The following is a 21,797-nucleotide window of genomic DNA, read 5'->3' as shown; positions in this document are numbered from 1 at the left end:
AATTAGAATCTTCAAGGTGTTCTCCAGGGAGTTCAACTCATCGTGGTTGTGCTTCTGTCCATGTGCAATGTACTCGAGTTTAAAGGGTATTCCTATAAGGGGGCAACTATTGCTGATTGCTTGAAGCTTACATAGTGTGAGTGTGTAAAGTGGGAGTTTTGATCGAAAGTTAACTAACTATTTACATGTCTTATATCTTGCACAGTTGTTCGAATCGGATAAATGATAATAATCTATATCTAGGGTTTCTATTGCGAGCTTATCGGTTTTGCTTTGAGATTCTCTTTGAAGAAGAGCAAATATTCTTGAGACTTATCTTTGCTTTTATTTGTAATAACCGCACAAAAAATATATCGTATTGATTAATGCACAAACCGCCTTGCAAGCCTACTCAATGTAGATGTCCTCGATGGGATAAGCGGTTTCAATGAATTTCTGATAGAATCGCTGGAAAGCACGACTGAAAGAAGGAGTGTTACCATGTTATTCGGGCGTGTTTTGGGGGTGGCTGCTTCAGGACTCACCCCACTGCCTCGGCCACCGGTCTGGTGGACTCGGAGCCCTTGAAGACGTGGCAGGCGAACCGCTGAACCGTGGGATGTTTGGTGATGAAGCCAATGAAGCGGTGATCGCGAGGGTGAAATGCGCAGAAGGAGACGTTCTTCAGGGAGTAGAAGTAGTCGATGCAAGGTTTCTTGTCCTTTTTGTTTTGCTGTTTCAGGAAATCGGTTTTTATATCGGTTATTAATGGAAATGTATGTTGTAGTGATAAGGAACTAGGTATGCTACTCACATTCGGGCCCGATCGATCCACCATGCGCAGTCCCTGGTCGGAAACCTCCAGGATGCAGGTCTGTCCGGTCGGTGAGTTGCCGTACTCGCCGACAATCTTGCGCACCGCCTGGCAAACGACGCCGGTGCCCTTGTGCGCCAGCGTCTCCACGGATCCGAGGTAGCCCAGCAGGTAGCGCTCCTTCTTCACCAGCTGCACTGTGGGATCGAACTCGTTGTAGTCCAGGTCCACGGCGTAGGCCGAGGGGAAGATGCCCTGCCTTCCGGTTCGGAGATTCACGCCCTCGCACCACAGGTCCTCGGCCTCCTTCTGCACGTAGATGGCGTCGCCGATCTCCAGCTCGATCTCGTCGTGGTGCCGCGGCACAAACTTGTGCAGACCACGGTGCGTGGCCTCCAGCATCTCCAGCTGGCCAAAGGGCACGCCGCCAAAGGGAGGCGGAAAGGGGGACTGCGAAACGGGAGACGTGATCTGCGGCGACATGCTCTTGAAGTCGTTCGGCGAGTGCGCCGTGCTGTGACCACTGTCCACGTCGCCCAGACTCTGCATCCTCTCCGAATCCGGACTGGAGTCCTCGTCCATCAAGTAGCCGCATTTGAGGGACAGAAATGAGCGCTGTTGTCCACTGCGAACTGTTGGAGGGATTCCCCCACCACCACCGTTGCGGAACTCATCCGCCAGGGAGCCAAAGTTGGAGCCACCTAGAAGATGCAGAATGGAAGCTGCAACGAGGCCATGAGTGGGTTAGCCCGAAACTACGAAGGGATGTTAAGAAGGACTATTCGGTTCCCAAAAAAGGATATGAATCAAATAGATCAAATACTAGTTTTGAAAACCGGCATAGCCCCTGAAACTACTTGCATGCAGGATACTCTAGCCAGAAACTAAGTTTTCAATACACTTACATTTCTTGTTTTTCGGTATTTCCGGCAACTTGCGACGACGTCGCGTGGCAGCTGTATTGGGTGCCAGCAGATCTGTGCTGGCTCCAATGGTCACAGGAGCACTGTTGCCACCCAATCCACTGGTGTCCATGCCCAGGAAGCCTCCAATCGCATCCTGGTGGTTCAACGGATGATGTCGGTGCGAGTTAAACGAGTCGTTGGTGTCCAGGGAGCCGTCCGAGGACAAAGTTACTTTCAGCCCGTCGCCTAGCTCATCGTCCTCCACCTGACGCATCTTGGGCTCGTGATCCACAAGACCAATGCCATCCTCCTGATCCGAACCGTCGCCATCGCTCTTCGAGGAGTGCGAGTCCTCCAGGTCATCGTTGGGAATTAAACTGTGAAAAGGGCTTTACTGATGAAACTGAACTCATGCCATCGCACAGAAATAACAACGAGTTTGGAATAATTCATAGGGATGTCCAAAGGCATACACTCATCTGGAATTCGTTGCATACTTTTAAACAGTTCCATGGCTGACTTTGTGCTTCTGTTGCGAACATTTCCCTTCAAGGATACCGAACCAGTTTCAAGGGGTGCTCTTCAGGACACGTGCACACGTCTTGGCTACAGCAAGTTTCGCCAGATCGATTCTTACCACAGCCTTTCACCTTTCAACTTACGAGTAAAATGCATGGGGATTATTCTTCTTGCCGCCTGCTCCAGATCCGAAGCCAGCAATCGTATGTGGCTCAAATATGGGCCTGTGGAACTCCTCGAATTCGCTGTCGGCCATGTCGTTTGGGGACCAGGGTCCGACCAGCTGCCACGCCCTCCACTACAGGCCAGCTGGGGCTATCAGTTAGTCCGTCTGAACTGCTTTTGGTTGGATTTTCACTGGAGTCCAGCTCGCGCTACAGTTTTTGCCAACGGAGTCAGTTTTTTCACTTCACATGCGAAAATCGATAATTTCCTTGACGTTGCTGGCGTACTTGAGTGCCCCCGTCTGAATTCCAGATGTGAGTGGTGCCAAATCAGAAATAGTGGAGGCCCAAGCCAGGGAAATTTGGGACTTTCAGCTGTCATCCGCAAGCTCTCTCTTTCTTTCTCTCTCTCTCTCTCGCTGGTGAGCCAAACTTGTTTTTGTTTACCGCTGGCAGGGCAAAGGTTGGGGGGTCAGCGGCATTCACTCTCTCCTGGGGGTTGACAGGAAGCGCGCCTGCGCAGTGAGTCACTTCCGCTCCCCGTTTCCAATGGGGGTGACTTGCGAATTGCAATGCTGTTGCGCTTTGGCACGAACAGCCAGGAGCGGATCTAGAAAATGGGATATGGTCACCCCCGCTGGGTTATCTTATCGGACATATATTTATATTTTTTTATTTTATCACGTATATGTGTTTCTTTTCTTTGAAAATTAATCAGTCTGTGTGTAAAAGTGTGTCGCTGTCCAATTTAAACCTATTTTATACACAAAAATCTCGACTTGTGTTAAAAAAACCATATTTTTCCATAAAATGTGAAAAAAATATCCAATTGCGGCATGTTATACCTTGTTTAACTTGTAATCAAATTCTAAATCAAAATGAATTTCAGTCCTAAAAAAATTTTTTAATTAATTTTTTTTTTTCAAAAAATTGTGATGTAACCCCTTACAAAAAATGAAAAAATATAAAAAAAAAATTTTTTTTTTTAAGCAGATAAAGATTATGATGAATAAGATTGGCCAAAACAACAATTATATTGGTTTTAGAATCATTTCTGACCAAGATATGAAAGGAGATGTAATCCCCAGCCATGTGATCATTGTAACTGGGGAAATGGAAATCGCCAGTCTGCCATAACTTATCTAAAAAGATTTGTATTTTTCGGTTGCTTAGTGAAGTTAGACAATCTATAGGTAACTATAATTTATCTAAGAAATTTTCTTACCGCTAACTCAGGTGTTCCGGTCCAAAGGAAAGTCCTCACACAATGCTTGCCACACGAGTTTCAACGACTTGCTCAAGGACGACATCACCCAGTCTGTGAGGTGTGCCCAGATGGTTCTGGCACAGCAGGGATGGTCCGCCTGGTCTTCGGGGAGCGCCTGCAGTGGAAATCCGCCATCGATCAACAATTCCTGGCCTTCATTTTCATTGCTTAACACTTTGTATCCCAGTTGTATCCCATATTTTCTTCAATGAATAATAAATTAATCTTTGAAAGAATTGATATATGTATATTTGATAAAAAGATTTAGTTGTATACCCTCAATAGTTTAGTTGTATACCCGCACCGGAGTGGAGGGGCCTCCCAACACCGATGGATCCAACGACTATGGCATTTTCCAGATCAACGACCTCTACTGGTGCCAGCCGCCCAGTGGAAAGTTCTCCCACAATGGCTGCGGTGTGAGTTGCAACGCCCTCTTGACCGATGAGATCCAAAGCTCCGTAGGATGTGCCCTAAAGGTCCTGGGCCAACAGGGCTGGTCAGCCTGGTCCACCTGGCACTACTGCAGTGGGTACCTGCCCTCGATTGATGATTGCTTTGTTCAATTCGATTCCTTCAATTCTTTGAATTCTCTCAACCATGGACATTTCAAAATGTAATTGCGTTACAAAATAATTAAGACTTTTTAATACGTATACGTTGATTCACGGTTTACATATAAAAAAGTATATATCTGTTACGACTCTTTTAAAATTACAGATATAGAAATGAGCGGACGAAGATATAGAAATGAGCGGAAAGATAAGCGACAGCGAATAAAATTAGTCATTGGAATTTTTGAACGGAACCATATTATATAGAAAGATAATTACTATATACTGTATACTATATATACTATTCTATATACTATTTATATATACATATACATTATATATACATATACAATATATATACATATACATTATATATATACATATACATTATATATATTCAGAAACACTCTAAAATCTTAAAGTACGTTCTTAAAGCAGACACATGGAACTGTTGTTTCTTAAGTGTTGATAGAATTACCCCTTCCAATCCCCGAATTAAAACCGAGTCACAGTTTAGACCCCCATTCAAATTAGATGTCTAAGTTAATTATTCCGAAATCAAGAGCTGCCATTCATCGTGACCTCGACTCCGTTCCGGGCTCCATCTCCGTCTGGCTGTCTTCACATCGGTGGAGTGGGGGACGTCCTGCAGCCCTTGGGGCAACCATAAATCCTTCAGCTCGTGGGCAAATAGAAAGTGGATGGCTCCTGGGAGCCAGTCGTTTGTCGGTCAATCAGTTAGCCAGCACCATTAAGTTGATCGCCTCAGCTGATGAGTTGGGGTGGAGTGCTGCCCACGCATGTGTTAGTGGGCCTTTCGCATATTTTAATAGTCAAGTGGCAGTGACTCTGGCTCCCAGCCGGACCACCGGGCCCACCCACCGCTTTTCCCGTCTTTTCCGCCTCCCCTGGCGCTATTTGCTTTTCTCGAAGCTCAAACAAAGGCCCAAAGAAGCTGGCGGAATGAAATTGCCATTTATCTACTATTGACTCTGTGGAAGCATCAAGTGGTTGGTGGCCGTTGGCTGGAAAGCGTTTTTCCTTTATAGCTCGACTTGACTTGGCCATCTACCTAACAACCCATTTATTTGTCGCACGCTCTGCACCCCTCTTAACTTCGTATTGATTTTATAAAACTGGAGTTCCCCGATTTCTACGTGGGATTCACTAGTTGCTGCTGTACCAGCATAAATTAAACGCCTGAATTTGAAAGTCAAGCGCAATGTCTGGCTATCTGTCCACCAACCCTAGTCCCATGACTTTTCCTCATTCTATTGGAAGCTGTTGCTGCTGATTAGAAAGTGAATTTACGATCATAGGCCGAGAACTGTATACCCTCATATATGTTCACCATATCAATATATTAAAATTCATTCACTTTTGTAATTACATAACTACCATAGAATTAATATATTATGTTTTCCACATTAACTGGTGTAAAAATAAATTTACATTTACTAAGCAAAACAAACTACTTTAAATATAAGAAGGACTTTCTTAGTGAGGGCACGGTGACGTCATGCGTTAGCGATTTGGCCTGACTCCAACATGATTTGGCCAATCAGGACGTGCCACCCTAAAAGGAGGTGGGTCCTCTGAATAGAACAGAAAAACTCACTTGTAGCTTTTATATCCTTGAACGAATTTATCTCGCCACGCACACTTAATAAATACAATTGAATATGTATCTCCTGTGTGCCTGCGTGTGTGCGAGTCCTGCGGGCTGCCTATAAAAGGACTTTCGCATCCGAGGGATCTTGCAGTTGGCGCTGAGTTGCGCATACGACGCGTGTGCCCGCGGAAATCGAAAACGAGTAGCTACCAAGTGCAGTGCAGTGATGAGTGCTTCCGGCAAGAGTCTTCTGGGCCTGTGGCTCTACAGGAGTGGCGAACAGGAGTGGGCCGTCAAGCAGGGAAGTCCCTTGCACCAGCTTAAAAAGGATTCCACCACATCCTGCTCCACCTCGCATCCAAGTCTCGGCAGGAACGCATCCGCTCAGCCGGAGCCGCCAAGGTTGGCCATCGGTGGTGGTGGTCAGGATAATGGAAGACAGCATTCCCCTGGCGAACGCATCTCCATCATTTTCACCCTGCGGAACCAGGTGGGAAACCTGGCCAGAGCCCTCCAGGTTTTCCAGGAGCTGGGCATCAATGTGCTGCATTTGGAGCTCTCGCCGCTGGAGATGGCCACCAACCAGGCGGATGTCCTCGTGGATGTGGAGTGCGATCAGCGTCGACTCGACCAGGTGGTCAAGATGCTCAACCGGGAGGTCGCCTCTGTGAACTACACTTCCGTAAACACGCAGGGATTGGCCAGGGCTCCGTCGCTATCGGCGTGCTCCAGTTTTGGTGAGATTTTGAAAACATATTGCCAAACGATTTCGGTTTTAATAACTCCCGCTCACTAGAAAGTTTGTTATATAATTTGTTGTCATAATATAATTAATTTAGACTTCGGCGACATGGTGTGGTTTCCGCGAAAGATCTCCGATTTGGACAAGGCGCAGAATGTGCTCATGTACGGCTCGGAGCTGGATGCCGACCATCCAGGATTCAAGGACCCCGTGTACCGTAAGCGGCGAGAGCAGTTCTCCGCCATAGCCAACAACTTCAAGCAGTAAGTGTGTGATAATGGATTTCCCAACAGCCGAATCCTCTTAACTCCGCTCCTTGAATACCACCCCGTTTAGTGGCAACCCCATTCCACGTGTGCAATACACACCTGACGAGGTGAAAACCTGGTAAGTTTTTGATTGCATTTGCGTTTGATTGCCGCAGTATCGATTCATGTGGGCGGCTTGAAACTTTAACTTCAAAGGGGCACCGTTTTCTTGGAGCTCCACCGCCTCTACGTGTTGCATGCCGTGCCTGAGTACATGGACAACTGGCCGGAGCTGGAGAAGTACTGTGGCTACCGCGAGGACAACGTTCCCCAGTTGCAGGACGTGAGTGTCTATCTCAAGCGCAAGACGGGATTCCAGCTCAGGCCTGTGGCGGGTTACCTCTCCCCAAGGGACTTCCTTTCGGGACTCGCCTTCCGCGTGTTCCACTGCACCCAGTACATCCGGCACTCCTCGGATCCATTCTACACACCTGAACCGTAAGTTTAATGGAATATGTAGTATACGAAAATGTTAGTTTAAGATTGTGAATCATGAAAAAATTGTGTGGCACACTTTTATTTCCTGGCTGGCGATGGATCTGCATAGAAGGCATACTTTTAGCTGGATGTGAAATGTTACTCGAGTGACTAGGTCTATACGATTCTGCAGTTGGATTTTCAAGCACGAAGTGTATCTTTTTGACTGACTCACCTGCGTTTTATTCGCATTTCCAGGGACTGTTGCCACGAGCTACTGGGCCACATGCCCCTGCTGGCCAACTCCAGTTTTGCCCAGTTTTCGCAGGAGATTGGCCTGGCATCTTTGGGTGCAAGCGACGCGGATATCGAGAAGTTGGCTACGGTAGATATTCCAAGAATATTCAATCCTTCCCCATTTTATACCTTGTTTTCCCTAACAGCTCTACTTCTTTACCGTGGAATTTGGGTTATGCAAACAGGCGGACAGCACATTTAAGGTGTATGGAGCCGGACTTCTGAGCTCAGTGGCCGAGTTGCAGCACGCCATTACGGCGGAGAATAAGATAAAAAAGTTCGACCCGGAGGTGACGTGCCAGGAGGAGTGCATCATCACCTCCTACCAGAATGCGTACTACTACACCGATTCCTTCGAGGAGGCCAAGGAGCAGATGAGGTGGCTTGGCTACACTGGAAACCACATTTCAAAAAAATTTAATTATTCTTTGCTTAAAGAGCTTTTGCCGAGAGCATCCAGCGGCCATTTGGAGTGCGCTACAACCCGTACACGATGAGTGTTGAAGTCCTGTCGAATGCCAAGAAGATCACAGCGGTGGTCAGCGAACTCAGAGGCGATCTCAGCATCGTCTGCTCGGCCCTGCGAAAGATCTCCGCCACGGACGAGAATCTGGATGTGGACAGCATCGCTAACATGCTCCACAACAGCCTGAATGTGAGGGGTGGAGCTTCTGGCGGAGGCGGAAGTCCGTGCAGCCCGGACAACTCGGATAACTCTACGGCGGAGGGAGATTAGGGATGGAAGTGGACAGCAATGAAACCTTAAGGGAACAGATTCTCGGGACCACAGAGCAGTAATTCACTTGGCAAATTAAAATATTTTCGGTGATCTTTTGAGTATTCAAAAATCCATGTTAAACTATCGTGTAAACAGAAGTTCTATATATAAAAAAATATATATACAAGCTCAAGATATTAGGCAAATCTTTTTATGAAATCTCAACAAAATATACTCAAATTGTAGGGAACTAGACAAATTATAATACCGGCGAAGTCTCCGATATCTTAAGAACTTATCGTATTTCCGGAAGGAAGCCAAGTGAATTGTACTGCAGATACACCTTTTAAATATGCACATGTATCTTTATCTATGTCTAGCAGTTGTTTATTCAGATCTTAAAGCTATGTAAAAACTAAAGTAACAATAAATTGCAACCTCTCGGTGCGCTGTCCTACTACTCAATATCCCATATCCTAATCCTACTTGTAGATCATATCACAGTCGCTATTGATGAGCTTCTTGCTCATGTAGCTGGTGAGGCACTGCACCAAGAAGTTGGGAATGGTCCAGAGGTTAAAGCTGAGGGCCAGGAGTCGCCATTGCCGGAGGATGAGCCGGATGTCGGATAGCCAGACGAAGCGGTGGCCCACTCTCTTGGTGACCTGGCTAGTGACGCCCCTGACCACGCCCCCCGCGATACCGGAAACGCTGACTCGCCGCCTCTTGGTGGGGTATCCTTCCTCCGATCCGGACCCGCTTCCGGAATTCTGTCGAGAGTGGGTGCGGGATCGGGAGCCGGGGCTATTGCCTCCGGAGGTCAAGTACTTCTGATCGTATTCCGGCTTGAGATCGACGCGTGGCGCTATTTGGATGCGGTCCACTGTGTCGCAGACCTCCGCATTGCTGATGAGGATGCCCGCCACAATGTACATCATCTTGAAGACCCTGTTGAAAGGAATACCCGTGGAATTAGTATTGGAGTTGGGCTCATCAGAGGGAACACGAAACGCACCTCACAGTATGTGACATCATCTTGGCTGTTTAGAAATGCCTGTATCAGTAGTGCCGTATTTTTGTCTATCTGATTTGTTTTTATTTTATTGCCTGCACTCTTATCAGTCACTGCGTGTTTTATTGCCGATCTGGTGATGTATTCACTGGCTAGTTTTTATGCTCGGCACGTGGATCTGTTTATTTGCACTGATCGCGAACCGACTGGTCTGCTCCGCAGCTGAAATCCAACTGAACTCGAGCTGTTTTCAGCCCGGGGCGACCTGCCACTGATAAGCCATATGGATAAGCCATGTCCGATGCTAATGCTCGAGAACAGAGATATGATCGTTTACTCGTAATGTGTCTGCACCAGGTACTCTCCTCTCCCAGTCGAATCGAGTTGGCTTCTCTCTGTTGGACATGGGCGATAAGGCTGACATTCGGCTTATCGATCAATTTTATGGATCACTTTTCTACGGCCGGCGTCAAAATAACTCTGAATCGCTTGGAAACTACGTAATGTTTGCTGTACGCAGTGTACCTTGGACCCCGGATTGGATGAGTAGGCGGCGGATGGCCGTCCGCGGTGATTACCCATTATAATGGGGTCTGGTCTGGGTCTATCGCATGAACAGGGTCCGTGGTCTGATACTGCGGTCTTATCGCGCTCATACATCTAGTTCACCTTTACTCTGCGCAGCGGTTTTTGTGTTAATTCCATTATCGTCAGCTTCAACTATTTAATTTTAGATTTCGGCTATGCCACTGCTTCCCTACAAACTGAGATAGCCAGGGCGCACATCCCTACATTCGACACTAGTCTGGAACACTGCTTACTAGCTTGAGTTTCCCTGTTCCACCACCATGTGTGGAAAGCTTTCGCGATATAAGCAAAACTTAGTAACGAAAGCTCATTCGTTACAGCTCTTCTGTTACCTCTGACTTTGATTATGGACAAGAAAGTATATATAAACGAAGACCGAATTATTGACTACTTAGAATGTTTCTTATTGATTTGAAATCACAATTAAATCTAGTTTTATAAATTAAAATTATACTATAATAAATTTAGATGACTCAGAGCTAGAAGAGCTAGAGCTAGTTCAGATTATTCTATGAATCACCGTTAAGTGTCCTAATGAATTACCAAGTATTTAAAGCTTAGAATATTAGAATGTCTGGAGTTTTTTGACAAAGAATGACTTTAAAATAACATATTTGCTACATCGAATCCGCCCCAAAAACATGCTTCTTACTAAGTGTTACCTATGATGTCAGAAGTGACATGTTTATGTTGCTGGAATGTCCAAGTGCAGCCCACTTGACTTGCCAAATTAAGTGGGGCTCCACAATTGACTGCCCACACTTAATTTGTGCAGTCATTCGGTTCACTTTCTTCACCTTGCGTCGACAATAAACGCCTCGAACAGCACTCGGTCTTGTGCCCGACCACAAAACCATTTAATTTGTTGGTCGAAAACCTATAACAATAATTGACTTTGTTCCGCCCCGAAACTCCGAGGCCCAGACACACTCCTCGCAAAGGTGTCCTGCCGAAATTCTTGAGCAACACTCCGGCCGAGAGACTTTCCCACATAAATTATGCAGGACCTGACCACTGGCGCCTGTCGACAGGAAAGTCGCAATGCAGGAGCAGGAGCGGGAATCCTGTTCAACAAGATTATTTACAAAATGCCCAAGCCACAGAATCTTAAACACAGCAAAGGTCCTTTTGGGGGGCGGAAGAAAAACAATTTTCACAAAACACAAATTTCTAGAGCACACAAACGGAAGGCAAACAAACAGACGAACAAACACACACACATACACACCAAGTTTGTCAGAGAGGCAGACAAGTCTGAGCTGCCAAAAGGTATTCCCCAAGAATGTCTGAGGGACCGGGTCCTGATTCGTCACCCCGTTCACACAGACACAAAGGAGCCAGTCAGCCAAACAGCCAGCCAGCCAGCATCGTGCACACAAATGGAGACGTTATCGTCCTCATCACTTGGCACCGTCTTGGAGCAGGAAGCCCCAGCAACACATGGCCAGCACCACAGCCAGACGACCTTGACACACACAACGTCTGTGCTTCTGAAAGCTCATTCAAGTGTCCGGTCTGAAAAATGGCCACCTCCTGCTACTCCTGCTACTACTGCTGCTCAGTGGGAATGGATGCCAGGGGCATTCAAGGAAGCAGCAGCAGGATCTCTCTGGTCGGCCGGTTAATTGTGGGCCCTCTGCCATCCCGCATGCCATCGCATCCTTCGTCCTTCTTGTTGTTCTGGGCAATAAGCGAGCCAACAGCGTCTCCTGGCAACTTGGCAACTGCAACTGCACTTCTGAGTCCGAGATTTCACAGCTTGGCAGGCACTTTGAGGCCACTTGTTGCCGGATCGGAGCATTGAAATACGAGACTTCTCGAGGTCCGAAGGATAATTGAAGGCCTGCCTTGAAGACGACCGGCAGCAGCAGCTTAAATGCAAATTGGCAGAGGGCAGGCAAATCGCTTAATAGATTGGAGACTGCTCTGCTCGAAATGGAAATTGAAAATAATGAAAATGCATAAAAAAAGGGCGCTGGAGCTCCACGACAAACAGAGGGAGAAGTGTTTTCCTTGGACATGATATATGATGGAACCGCAGGAGCAGCCGCCCAGCAGTCCAGCAGGAAATAATTCCCGATTCTCCGGAGGAGTGGGACATGCAAATATTGAAACGGAGCGATGGCCGGGACAAAGAAATCTAAACAACAACAGCGAAGCATTTTTGGCCAGCCACTAACAATAAATGACGACGGAATCTGGAGTTGGGCGCCGAGGAGTGCTCAGGAGTCCTGCTCCAAACATCGCTGATTAAACGCGAGTGCCACGAATGCGTCGCGAGGTGACGACGACGACATGGACATGGATTTTCGAAGTGGTCTGGGGCTTTTCGGGGGTCTACGTCCGTGTCTACGTGTCCAGACGGGCAGACAGGCTGCAGTTTGTAGATCCCAGTCAGACGGATGTGGCAGGAGATGGAGTTCGAGTTGGAGCTGGAGCTTGAGTTGGAGCTGGAGCTGGAGCTGTAGCTGGGGCACAACCACCCCATGGCTGGAACCGAATCTGAAGCTGGTGATGGAGCTAAAGGACAGCCTCGAGTCTGTGGCAACATTCTGCACAAAGGACCAGAAAAGTGCAGATTGCAAAAAATCAACTACGGCCATATTTGTTGGCCATGTATAGATTCTGGTTTTTTGGGCAAACATTTCCGGATTTTCTTCGTTCTTTTTGCATTTCTCTAATTTATTTCTTGATTTTATTTGTTTCACAACCGACAGCGGCGAACACTCCGCATGCAAATGATGTTGAATGCGATAAGTGTTCCAAGGGTTGGTCATTCCCATCATTTTATTTTCCAAGTGGAGGGTAAAAAAACACTTGAAAAGTGCAGACAGTGGGGGGCGGGATGGGGGCTGCGTTTGAAATATGAACTTGAGGGACGCGTATTGTCCGCCCAGATTATGGATGGGTGGCACACATACACGCCACTCCCCACCCACTGCCCACTACTCATTGCTTTGGCAACATTAGCTGCGAGCTGATTTATTAAGATGTTTTTATTGGGGCGGACACTAATTGCTGGTTAACCCATTGAAGCGCATCTAATGGGGCAAATGCGAAGCACTTTAAGCGCAGCCGGCATCTCCAGCGAAGCTCCTCCATATTTCATGGTGAAAAATCAACTATCCGCCAGGTTGCGCGGCATTGGCAGGCCAGTGCATTAGCATCAGCTCACGTGTCCTTTGTGACAGCGGAAATTCCCCACTATCCTTCGCTCTGCTGGTGCATATAAACCAAATATGTATGTAATTTTTTGCAATTTTCTAACAAAATTTCGCATTTTTTCGTGTTGCTATTTTATTTTGCATGGCTCGTCGGACAGCCAAGGCTGGCTGGATGCCCGACTGGCTGCCTGTCCTGTGATGTCCTTCTTGGATGTCCTGGAAGGAGGCCACTTGGCAGCCGGATCACGTTGGAATATTTTCAATGTCCCGAACGGGATGTGGATGTATGGCGGGATATAATAATTTCATGTGACATGCAGCGGTCTTCGTGCGCTCCTTCCACCTGTCTTGTCCCTTCGCTGCTTTGATATATAATTTTGCATTTTTTAATGCCTCACTTGCCCCGGGCACCGTGAGTGTATGTCCTGTATGTCCTGTACTACCTGTGTGCTCTGGTTTTGCCCTCTGCACTTTTGGGCAGCGCATAATCTCATTTAGTTGCTGGCAAAACGCTTTTTAAAATCAAATTTCCGCTAAAACATTTTCTATTTGACATTTCGTTGGCATTTGTGGCTCACAAATGGAAATACAGCCAGGCTCGTTGTCTGTCAACTGACGAAAAAGGATAACAAAAGAATGGGCGGATAGTGGACAGATAAGGAGGGTCCTGCAAGCGAAGCTTGACGGACAATTTCCTTGAAAAAAGAGTGTCTGAATATTATTTGCACTCGGCTGCAGTTTGATTGATCCTTGCCATAGAATATGCTTTATCCCTTCCCAGTCCTCCTGCAAACGCATGTCCATCATAATTAATGGCTGCAATCCTTACGCTATAAGTCGGACTCCCAGCAGCCTGGCAACCATCGGTCTCCCTCCAGGACACCCGGCCAGGACCTCTTTCCTTCCCCGTTTTCATCTCCAGTCAAGTTGGCTCCGCCTCCAAAAGCCGGCAGTTGGTGCGTTTCTGTGCGTTCGCTTGGCGCTCTATGTACCGAAACCCAACGATAAGGCGAAGCAGGAGGAAAAGCCAGGAGACGGAGTGCAGAAGAGTAAATGAAAATGAATGGCAGGCCGCCTAAAAGTAGGCAGCCAACAGTCGGCCCCCTGCCAAATACATAGAGCCATCGAAAAAAGAGGGGGCAGCTCCAAGAAAACTCTGTGCCGCCTGTCCACGCGGCGTATGTGCAACGCAGCAGGATGCCCACGCGTCGTATGTGCAATGTGCGCTGCAAACGCACACAGAGACCCGGAGTTAGAGATGCGTTAATCAATCAGGAGCAATGCCGGCCGGAGCAACGGGCACTCGCTAAACTTATTTGCGCTAAATTATTTTCCAAGGAGTGGTGGTCGCAGGATAATCGGGCAAACAGGCAAAACGCTCAAGCACTTTAGTCAATTTAATTTCCTAATTAACTGGCAACATCAGTGCTCCTCGTTTGCGGCCCTCCTTCCCAGGCATTAATGTGCGTTTGCCCGAAAGCCAGCACCCGGAGTCCTTGCTCTTTGGCTCGCTCTCCGTGTGCTGGTAATTAGCCGCACACGTGGGCGAAGGTCCTTTAACACCAGCGCTGATGATCCTTGGACGGGCATGCAAATTAAGTCAAAACAATTGTGAGCACACACACTCCACCGGGGAAACGGGAACACGGGAAAACGGGAAAGCGGAGACCCACACATTGACACTGGGCGGGATGTCCTTTTCTACGTACCACATAAATATATGTAAGCCTTTTACGCTGGCCGCATAATAATGTGTCCGGTAAAGCAAGGATAACGTAATAAAATAAAAGCCACTTCACACATTCTCGATGGCAGCTGGTCCGGTGCTCGGAGCTTGGACCTTTTTTTCGCTAATTTGTTTTACTTTGTTTATATTAAAAACATTGTTTGCCTTCGCCGGACCAAAGTGCAAATGTGTTAACCGCAAAGGATAACATTTGCCCAAGGGCTGACCGGCCAGCGGATGTCCTGCTGCCCGTGTTTGACATTATGTCAGCAATTAAATTGTCATGTGAGCTCGGCGGATAAGTAAATTATATGGCCAAAAGATGCTGATCCGGGGAGCAAGGACCTTGCCCAAGGAAGGACCTTAAAACAACAAGCCAGCGCAAACACCAAAAAAGTGTCCTTCTGTGTTTGCGGCACACTGCTGGTTTTCGGTTAAGTGACCGGAAAATTGGGATCCTTTACGGCACATTTAATTCACACATATGAGCGGCACAATTACCCGAGCACGCCCAGGACATCCCTCGCCCAGTCCCCTTCGAGTCCTTTTGGGTCCCCACGTAAGCGTAGACAAATAACACTTAAGCGCGAGATGCCAGCACTGGATTCCTGCGGCTCTCCAGACCCAAAAGCCAGGGCCAAAGCCAACACCAAAGGAGGTCCTGTGCACTGCGAAAAATACCAAGTGGTTTTGGTCGAATGGTAAACATGTAAAACACGAGTTTCCATTGCGTTCATAAATATTATTAATGTTATTAATATTAATAATATTATTAATTTTATTACATTCCTCATTTCATGAAGAGCACCCCACCATTTTCGCTCACTGTTCTCGAGGCCACGTTGACAGCCAAGAGGCGTGCCGCGTGCCGCAGATTACGTCCTGGAGGTCCTGGTGGTCCTGGGTGTCCTGAGGGGGGAAAAGGGGAGCCACTCAGCTGCAACCTCGACAAACGACAGCGACGAGTTTTTATATTTTCACGCACACAAATTTCTACATTTTTGTCTGGCAGCGTGTGTGTGAATATATTTCGCAAGGAGTTCATTCTAAGGACATTTCGCAGGAGCGGGACTGGCGGCAGTAAGTGGAGTAAAAACATGAAATCTTTTTCTATATATATATATTTAACAATAGCGGAGTCTGCGGGTCTCCACTCTTCCGCTTTGTAGCCGGAATGTCTGGTTGACAGCCTGACGAGCTTGGGATGCCTTTTGGGTCTCGTGCCTGTGGGTTTTTGGCATGAGTGCGATTTTTTTTGCGGAAAAACAGCTAACGGAGCGGAAAGATGAACTGACTTTGTGGGTGTGACACGCATACCCTCGATTAAGGGATTCTCTAAAGGATTACTTCTTTTTTAAAACAAATAATATAATGTTTTGGAAAAATTATTATGTTGTTTTTGCATACAAGACATATAAGAGAATTCCAAACCAAATGAAATGACTTCTTAAGGAGTCAGTAAACTTTGGTAAACAATTACTTTTATTGATGGGAATTTGGCAGTCGAGTTGTTGCCCTTTTTAACCTTTTCTCGCACTTTACCCTCGACTTTTTTGTACAAGATGAGCTCTGAGCAGATTTATTTGTGTTAGAACAAACGGATTATGACTTCCATGGAACTTCCATGTGGCGGGGAAAACCGGGCCACAATAAGCCAGCCACTTGTTGGCGTTTTGCGGCTAGCCAAAAGCATCCGCTGGTCCTCAGCCACACCCCTTTCCAGCCACCCACTTTTTGCCGGGGGTGTGCCAAATGCGCTTTTAATGAGAGCTCGTTTAAGATGATTTGCGGTGACCTCACACCTTTCGAGCTCCGTGTTGGGGCCACTTAAATTTGGGCGAACAAAGGCAGCGCTGGCGTATTAAAGGAAAAATGCAAAACAGTTGGAAACAAGGACTTTGGGTAAGCAGAATGCTGTTGATAAACTGGCCATTGGCCAAATGAGGAAAGCCAACGCATAATCAAACACCGAAAAACCAAAAAGGCAGGTGCATCCAGGTGGAGGGGTCACCCCCTACACCGCTTTCACCCCTCCACTGACCCCCTGTTTCTCTTTTACCTGTTTTCGTTCGGGAATACAGCCTCGAATGTTCTTTGGCTCAAACAAATTTCTGTTTGTTGTCTTTGGAGGCCTGGAAATTGCGTTTCCGGTTGAGGAGCCCGCCCCTCTTTTCGATTCCCGAAGTATGCTGGGAAAAAGCTGGCTGAAAGTCCTGGCCAAGGAGCGAGTGTTTCCTTTCGGGCTCCACACAATCAAAAAAATGTGGCATTGTAATATTGTGTCACATTATAAGTGTTATACTATAATGATCTTTATAATAATGAACCTATTTAGGAGATTATTACTATAGATATCTTATGAACAAAGTAGGTGATCCCAAACAGGAAAGACGAACCATTTGCATATATGATTACATATCGTGTATCTTATAATAAAAATATTTAATTTATCATTCAATCTTTGAGTTTAGCTTAGGCGTTCATCCCCCTTTTTCCTCAGTGATCTGCCCTGTTTGCTTTCTGCTTTTTGGTGGAAATTTTGCGCTTGCAAATCGCACGGAAAATTCGAGACGAGAAGGAGGAAGAGACACAGGCAGCGGCAGCGGCTGTTATGCTCTGCTCCGTTCTGTTGGTTCTGGGCTTGAGCATGTGTCCCCCTGGTTGTCGCCCCATTTTCCATTTCCGCCGCCCAGTTGAGCCCCCGCTTTTCGAACCGAACCTCCAAGAGGATTTTCATTTCGCAGCTTAGAACTGGTCCTGGCTCGCTGGGTGCTCTTCTGCTTTTCTAAATAATGGGATTCGCGAGCGGCAACTTGCTTCTCCATTCCCCCTCCCCCAAAAAAGGAGGGGGTGTAGGCCAAACAATGCAGCAGACGCATGCATGATGGCTCAAAGGTGGAGTTGCGATGGTGGCCACTCCGGCTGTGGCAATGGCAATGGCAACTTGAACCGGCTATCGATTGAATTTATTTGCATTTCGCATGGCAAGCGCCAAAAAGGGAAGAACGAGGCGGTCCAGAAGAGGCCTGGTCAACAATTCTTTCGATTTTCATTTCCGTGTCCTCTCCAGGCACCACCAACAACACCAACAACACCAACAAATGAAACAACAACTGCTGGGCAACAACAAACATGGCGCAAAAATCATTAGAAACTCTTTTGTTTAGCCGGTGCACGTTTGCAGGCAGGCTCCACTCCAAAGTCGGGAAATAAAACGGCAGAGAAAAGTCCTGCGACGCAGGCATTTTCCTTTTCACCGGGGATGAGAAGGCGGCAACGTCGCGTATGCGCAATTTTCTGAAAAAGAAGCCAGGGCGCTTTGGGGTGGCTACCCAATTGACCGAGGCCGAGGAAAGGACCTCCAGGGCTTCTGGCGGGTGGCTTTCGCAGGGTGAGTGCTGCTGATGTGGCTACTTCTTTTGTTGCCCCTCCGCTGGCTGTTGCTCCTGCCCAGGACCAACCCCTCCAATCCACCCACTCTCTGGCAGTTTTGTGGTGCCCGACAGACTCACTTACCAGCTCCACTTTTTTGCGTGGCTCGTTGGTTTTGCGTGATCCACACTTTAAGCAGCCTTAGCCGCAGTGGCCGCCAGCAGAAATCCTTTTGAGGGGCGGCCGAAGGATGCACGGGGCGTGGCAGAGGCGGGTCGCTTGCAGAATTGCACCACTAACTAAGCAATTTGCTGTTAAGCCTCATTACATTTTAGGTATATAACTTTTGTGGTTTTCCTAGTGTTGAGTGGTTTAATAAATCTGCTTTCCTTCGGGTGATTTTTGAAACGCACTACATATATCCATACAATTTCAAACATTCTAGGCTTCTATTCCCCAGTATGAATTTCATCCTGTTTTGGTCTTGTTTTAAGTGGCAGCTTGAAGCTTGAAGAGCCTTGGAGGAGCGTTCAAGAGCAGCTCGGAAAAACTGGCAAAGAATAAGGGGGTTTTGTCCACTTCTAGGGATGGCCGCAGAAAGGCGCAAGGCTTTCCAGCCATTTTCCGGCGTCTCCCACATCCTTTTTCAGCTTCTTCTCACACTTTCTGGATCCTGTTGACAGTGGTCTACGGTAGGTGCCTCTTTCATTTGGAATCAATGGACTCTTTCAGAGGATCTATCGATCAATCATGGATGCTTTTGTTAAAATGATTTATAAAACACTTTTATGCATTCTTATCATGTTCAAATTAATTGATGTTGAAGATAACTCCAGTTCCAGAAGGTTTGAAGGAGTGATAGACTCGTCTTCATTGTTAAATTAATTGTTTAATTATAAGGGATATCGATTAGCCATTTTGTTGAGGGTATTCACAGTATCGACAATCGAATTTCGAACTCCGGCCTTCAGTGGCTTTGGCCATTTCCTGTCGCCTTTTCTTTGGCCATCGCTTTCTCTTTTGACTGCAAGTGTGTGACGGTATTTTTTTTAGCACTGGCTGCTGGTTGGCTGCAGATTTCAACTCTTTCGCTTTGCCAGCGGATGTCCTTTAAAGGTCCTTTAGCGTGGTTTCCACACCGATGCCCCGGCCACTGCCCACACACTTTCTTCACGCTGCTGCGATAATTTCACTTTGAATTTCCTCATCGCAGCTTTTCTGGAGAACGGAAGCGCTCTAGTTTCCTTTCCCAACGGACCGGTTAGTTTTCCGCGTTCTTTTTCCAACAACTGTGCGCCATCTTCGGACTTGTCAAAGCGGAAAGGGCCTTCATTTCCGCCTCGAAAGAGCCGCCGCGTTTCCCTTTTTCCAATTCGCTAGGCCAAAAAAAAAAAAAATTGAAAAAAAATCGGGAAAGAAGAAATAGCCTGGTAAAGGTTTATGCTAAGCTATGTTTTTAAAAATACTCAGCTGAAATTGTTTAGTTAAGACACGATCGCGAATTTTGCGTTTCTTTTAGTTCTTAAAAAGTTTCTATTGATCAACACACTGTTCCCACTGCGGCTTCCATATTTGATCTGCTTAAGTTATTTCAGTTTTCATTGCGAGCTTGTTACTTAAGACTAAAAAATAATTTAAAAACAAATTTATAAAATATTAGTTTAAACATTTTTGAAAATTCTTTTCATAGTACACATTTACTTAGATACTACACAGAATATGCAATCCTATAAATTAGACTCGTTAGTAATATATTCTTCCTTTCCTTCTTTCTACATAACCATAGGAACATACTGGTGACAGGTGACAGTATTAATCAGAGGAAAAGGCGTAGGATTTTCGAGGACAGGATTCCCCCTCAAGATGTCAAGGCCCCGAGAAAAAACGGGGAGCCCCCGAAGAGTGGGAAGAATCCAAGCACCTTGCCGCCGATTCGCCAAACGAAGGCCGCAAAAAATAATTTGCGAAGTGCCACGCGTTTTTTAGCCCATGTGAGCACCCCCGATTTATATATGCAGATATCTATATATAAAAGTATTTGGCCCCCACAGACGCACACACGTATATATTTATATATATATAGATATATTTCGAGTGGTCGGGCCAATCGGCGTCGAGCACGAAGCTCGCAGAGGCTCGTGGAGGCGCCCGAATGCCAAAAAGGTCAAAAAGAGAGAGGGCAAATGGAATAAAATTTGCAAAATATACAAAATAGCACACACAAATACAGCGCACAGGGACACACGCACACACAGGCAAACGCAGAACAAAGGGGGATTTATTTTAGTTGTTGTTATTGGCTGCGCAAAAAACAATAACAACGGCCTATAGATGCGGCAATAGCAGCAACAACAAGTCCTATTAAAAATGCGTTTCCATAGGCGCCGCCTACCGCGTGACGTCACTAGCTGCACTTGCTGCGTCTTTGCCTCCTTTTCTTTCAGCTTTTCCTCGTACTCTTTTCTTTTTTACTCTTTTCGGTTGCCACCTCCAAGTTTTCGTTTTCGCGGGGCAGCATGGGGAAGAGGAAGCAGAGAAGAGAGTGCAGCCGAAGCTTTTCGTTCGTTTTCGCTCGTCTTTCTGCCGTTTTTTTGTTGTTGCTCTGCTCCCCTTCTTCTCGTTAGCTTGTGTGTGTGTGTGTGTGTGTAGGAGCAAGCAGCTTGCTGTCCCCCTCGCACTCGCGCCCTCTTACGGCACTTTGAGGGGCGTGGCCAAGTTGTGAGTGTGTTGCTGTCGCCACTTTTTCTCTGCTCTTTTTTGCCATAGTTTCTGTGCCTAAGCAGCAAAAGCAACAACAAGGAGGTTAAGGATGATGCAGAAGAAGAAGAAAGAGGGTTGGCAACTATTTTGAAACACTTTCTTACTGGACATTGGCCAGTTTCTCTTTCTTGCCACTGCTGTTGATGTTGTTGTTGCTGCTGCACCTCGGTTGCAAGTTGATGTCGCTATTCTCTTCAAGTTGCAGGTGTAGGCTGCAATTCTTTTGGGACCTTAACATGCTGCTTTGCCGATTTGTTAAGATTTTTGAGTTTTGGTAGGTTGGATTTTACATAAATAAATTAACTTATTTCAATAAGTATCAAGACCAACTTTAATAAATATGATACGTTTGTAATTGTTAATTAAATATGTTGAAATAATAAAAACTATTAAAAAATTGATGTGACAACGAAAATAAGAAAGATTATTTTTATAAAAATCGTATACGTGTGCAGTAGTAAAATTTATATTATTTATGGTGAGAAATGTGGTTTGTGCAAAAAAATATTTATGATATACTAAAATGTATAAAACAAGAAAAAAAAAACAAAAGAAGTGCATTTTATATTAATAAAATATGTTTTCCTCTCATACACAGTTTTACTTCAATTATAATTTCTTATACAAATTTCAAAATTTCTAATTATTTTTCGAGCAAGATCTCTGAAAATCAAAAAATAAAGAAAGCAAAGAGCGCACTTACTTTCGCTCTTAAGCAGCCGCTCTGTCGATTTTCAAATTCGCCGCGAAAACCGGAAAACACCACGCCGGCGCTCTCATTCGCCGCGAGAGAGCGGGCAGCGCGGTCGGCGTCGGCAGCGCGGCGTCGAGTTTCATTCAATTTTTTGAAATTCAGTTCGTTTATCTGTGAGATTCAGT

The 21,797-nt window shown here is 46.3% G+C and overlaps 4 protein-coding genes across 5 annotated transcripts; 2 read left to right on the top strand and 2 right to left on the bottom strand.

Annotated features, from left to right (window-relative positions):
• Window positions 1–61: 61 nt before the first annotated feature.
• Window positions 62–2,711, bottom strand: LOC6610270 (JNK-interacting protein 1). 2 transcript variants are annotated; one of them, XM_032720053.1, is made up of 5 exons: window positions 2,361–2,711; window positions 1,699–2,075; window positions 794–1,515; window positions 525–712; window positions 62–460 (listed from the first exon to the last, which is right to left on the bottom strand). In XM_032720053.1, exons 1-5 carry the CDS (start codon window positions 2,471–2,473, stop codon window positions 388–390), a joined length of 1,473 nt encoding a protein of 490 aa, XP_032575944.1. In that variant the 5' UTR covers window positions 2,474–2,711; the 3' UTR covers window positions 62–387. The 2 variants fall into 2 exon arrangements, with proteins under 2 accessions (XP_032575944.1, XP_032575945.1); XM_032720054.1 differs by having other exon boundaries at window positions 794–1,494.
• Window positions 2,712–3,446: 735 nt separating this feature from the next.
• On the top strand, window positions 3,447–4,411 carry LOC6610269 (lysozyme X). The gene is made up of 3 exons (XM_002034828.2): window positions 3,447–3,482; window positions 3,618–3,701; window positions 3,939–4,411. The coding sequence occupies exons 1-3, from the start codon at window positions 3,447–3,449 to the stop codon at window positions 4,266–4,268; spliced, it is 450 nt and encodes a 149-aa protein (XP_002034864.1). The 3' UTR covers window positions 4,269–4,411.
• A 1,564-nt stretch (window positions 4,412–5,975) lies between these two features.
• LOC6610268 (tryptophan 5-hydroxylase 1) lies at window positions 5,976–8,761 on the top strand. Its single transcript, XM_002034827.2, has 7 exons — window positions 5,976–6,551; window positions 6,654–6,819; window positions 6,893–6,943; window positions 7,021–7,302; window positions 7,540–7,666; window positions 7,725–7,957; window positions 8,017–8,761. Exons 1-7 carry the CDS (start codon window positions 6,041–6,043, stop codon window positions 8,312–8,314), a joined length of 1,668 nt encoding a protein of 555 aa, XP_002034863.1. The 5' UTR covers window positions 5,976–6,040; the 3' UTR covers window positions 8,315–8,761.
• Window positions 8,662–9,547, bottom strand: LOC6610267. The gene is made up of 2 exons (XM_002034826.2): window positions 9,312–9,547; window positions 8,662–9,244 (listed from the first exon to the last, which is right to left on the bottom strand). The coding sequence occupies exons 1-2, from the start codon at window positions 9,329–9,331 to the stop codon at window positions 8,779–8,781; spliced, it is 486 nt and encodes a 161-aa protein (XP_002034862.1). The 5' UTR covers window positions 9,332–9,547; the 3' UTR covers window positions 8,662–8,778.
• Between the last annotated feature and the right edge of the window lie 12,250 nt (window positions 9,548–21,797).

Source organism: Drosophila sechellia, chromosome 3L, assembly GCF_004382195.2.
Source record: "Drosophila sechellia strain sech25 chromosome 3L, ASM438219v1, whole genome shotgun sequence".
NCBI lineage: Eukaryota > Metazoa > Arthropoda > Insecta > Diptera > Drosophilidae > Drosophila > Drosophila sechellia.
The sequence above is the reverse complement of the archived record's forward strand: the minus strand, read 5'-3'. Positions and strand labels throughout refer to the sequence as shown.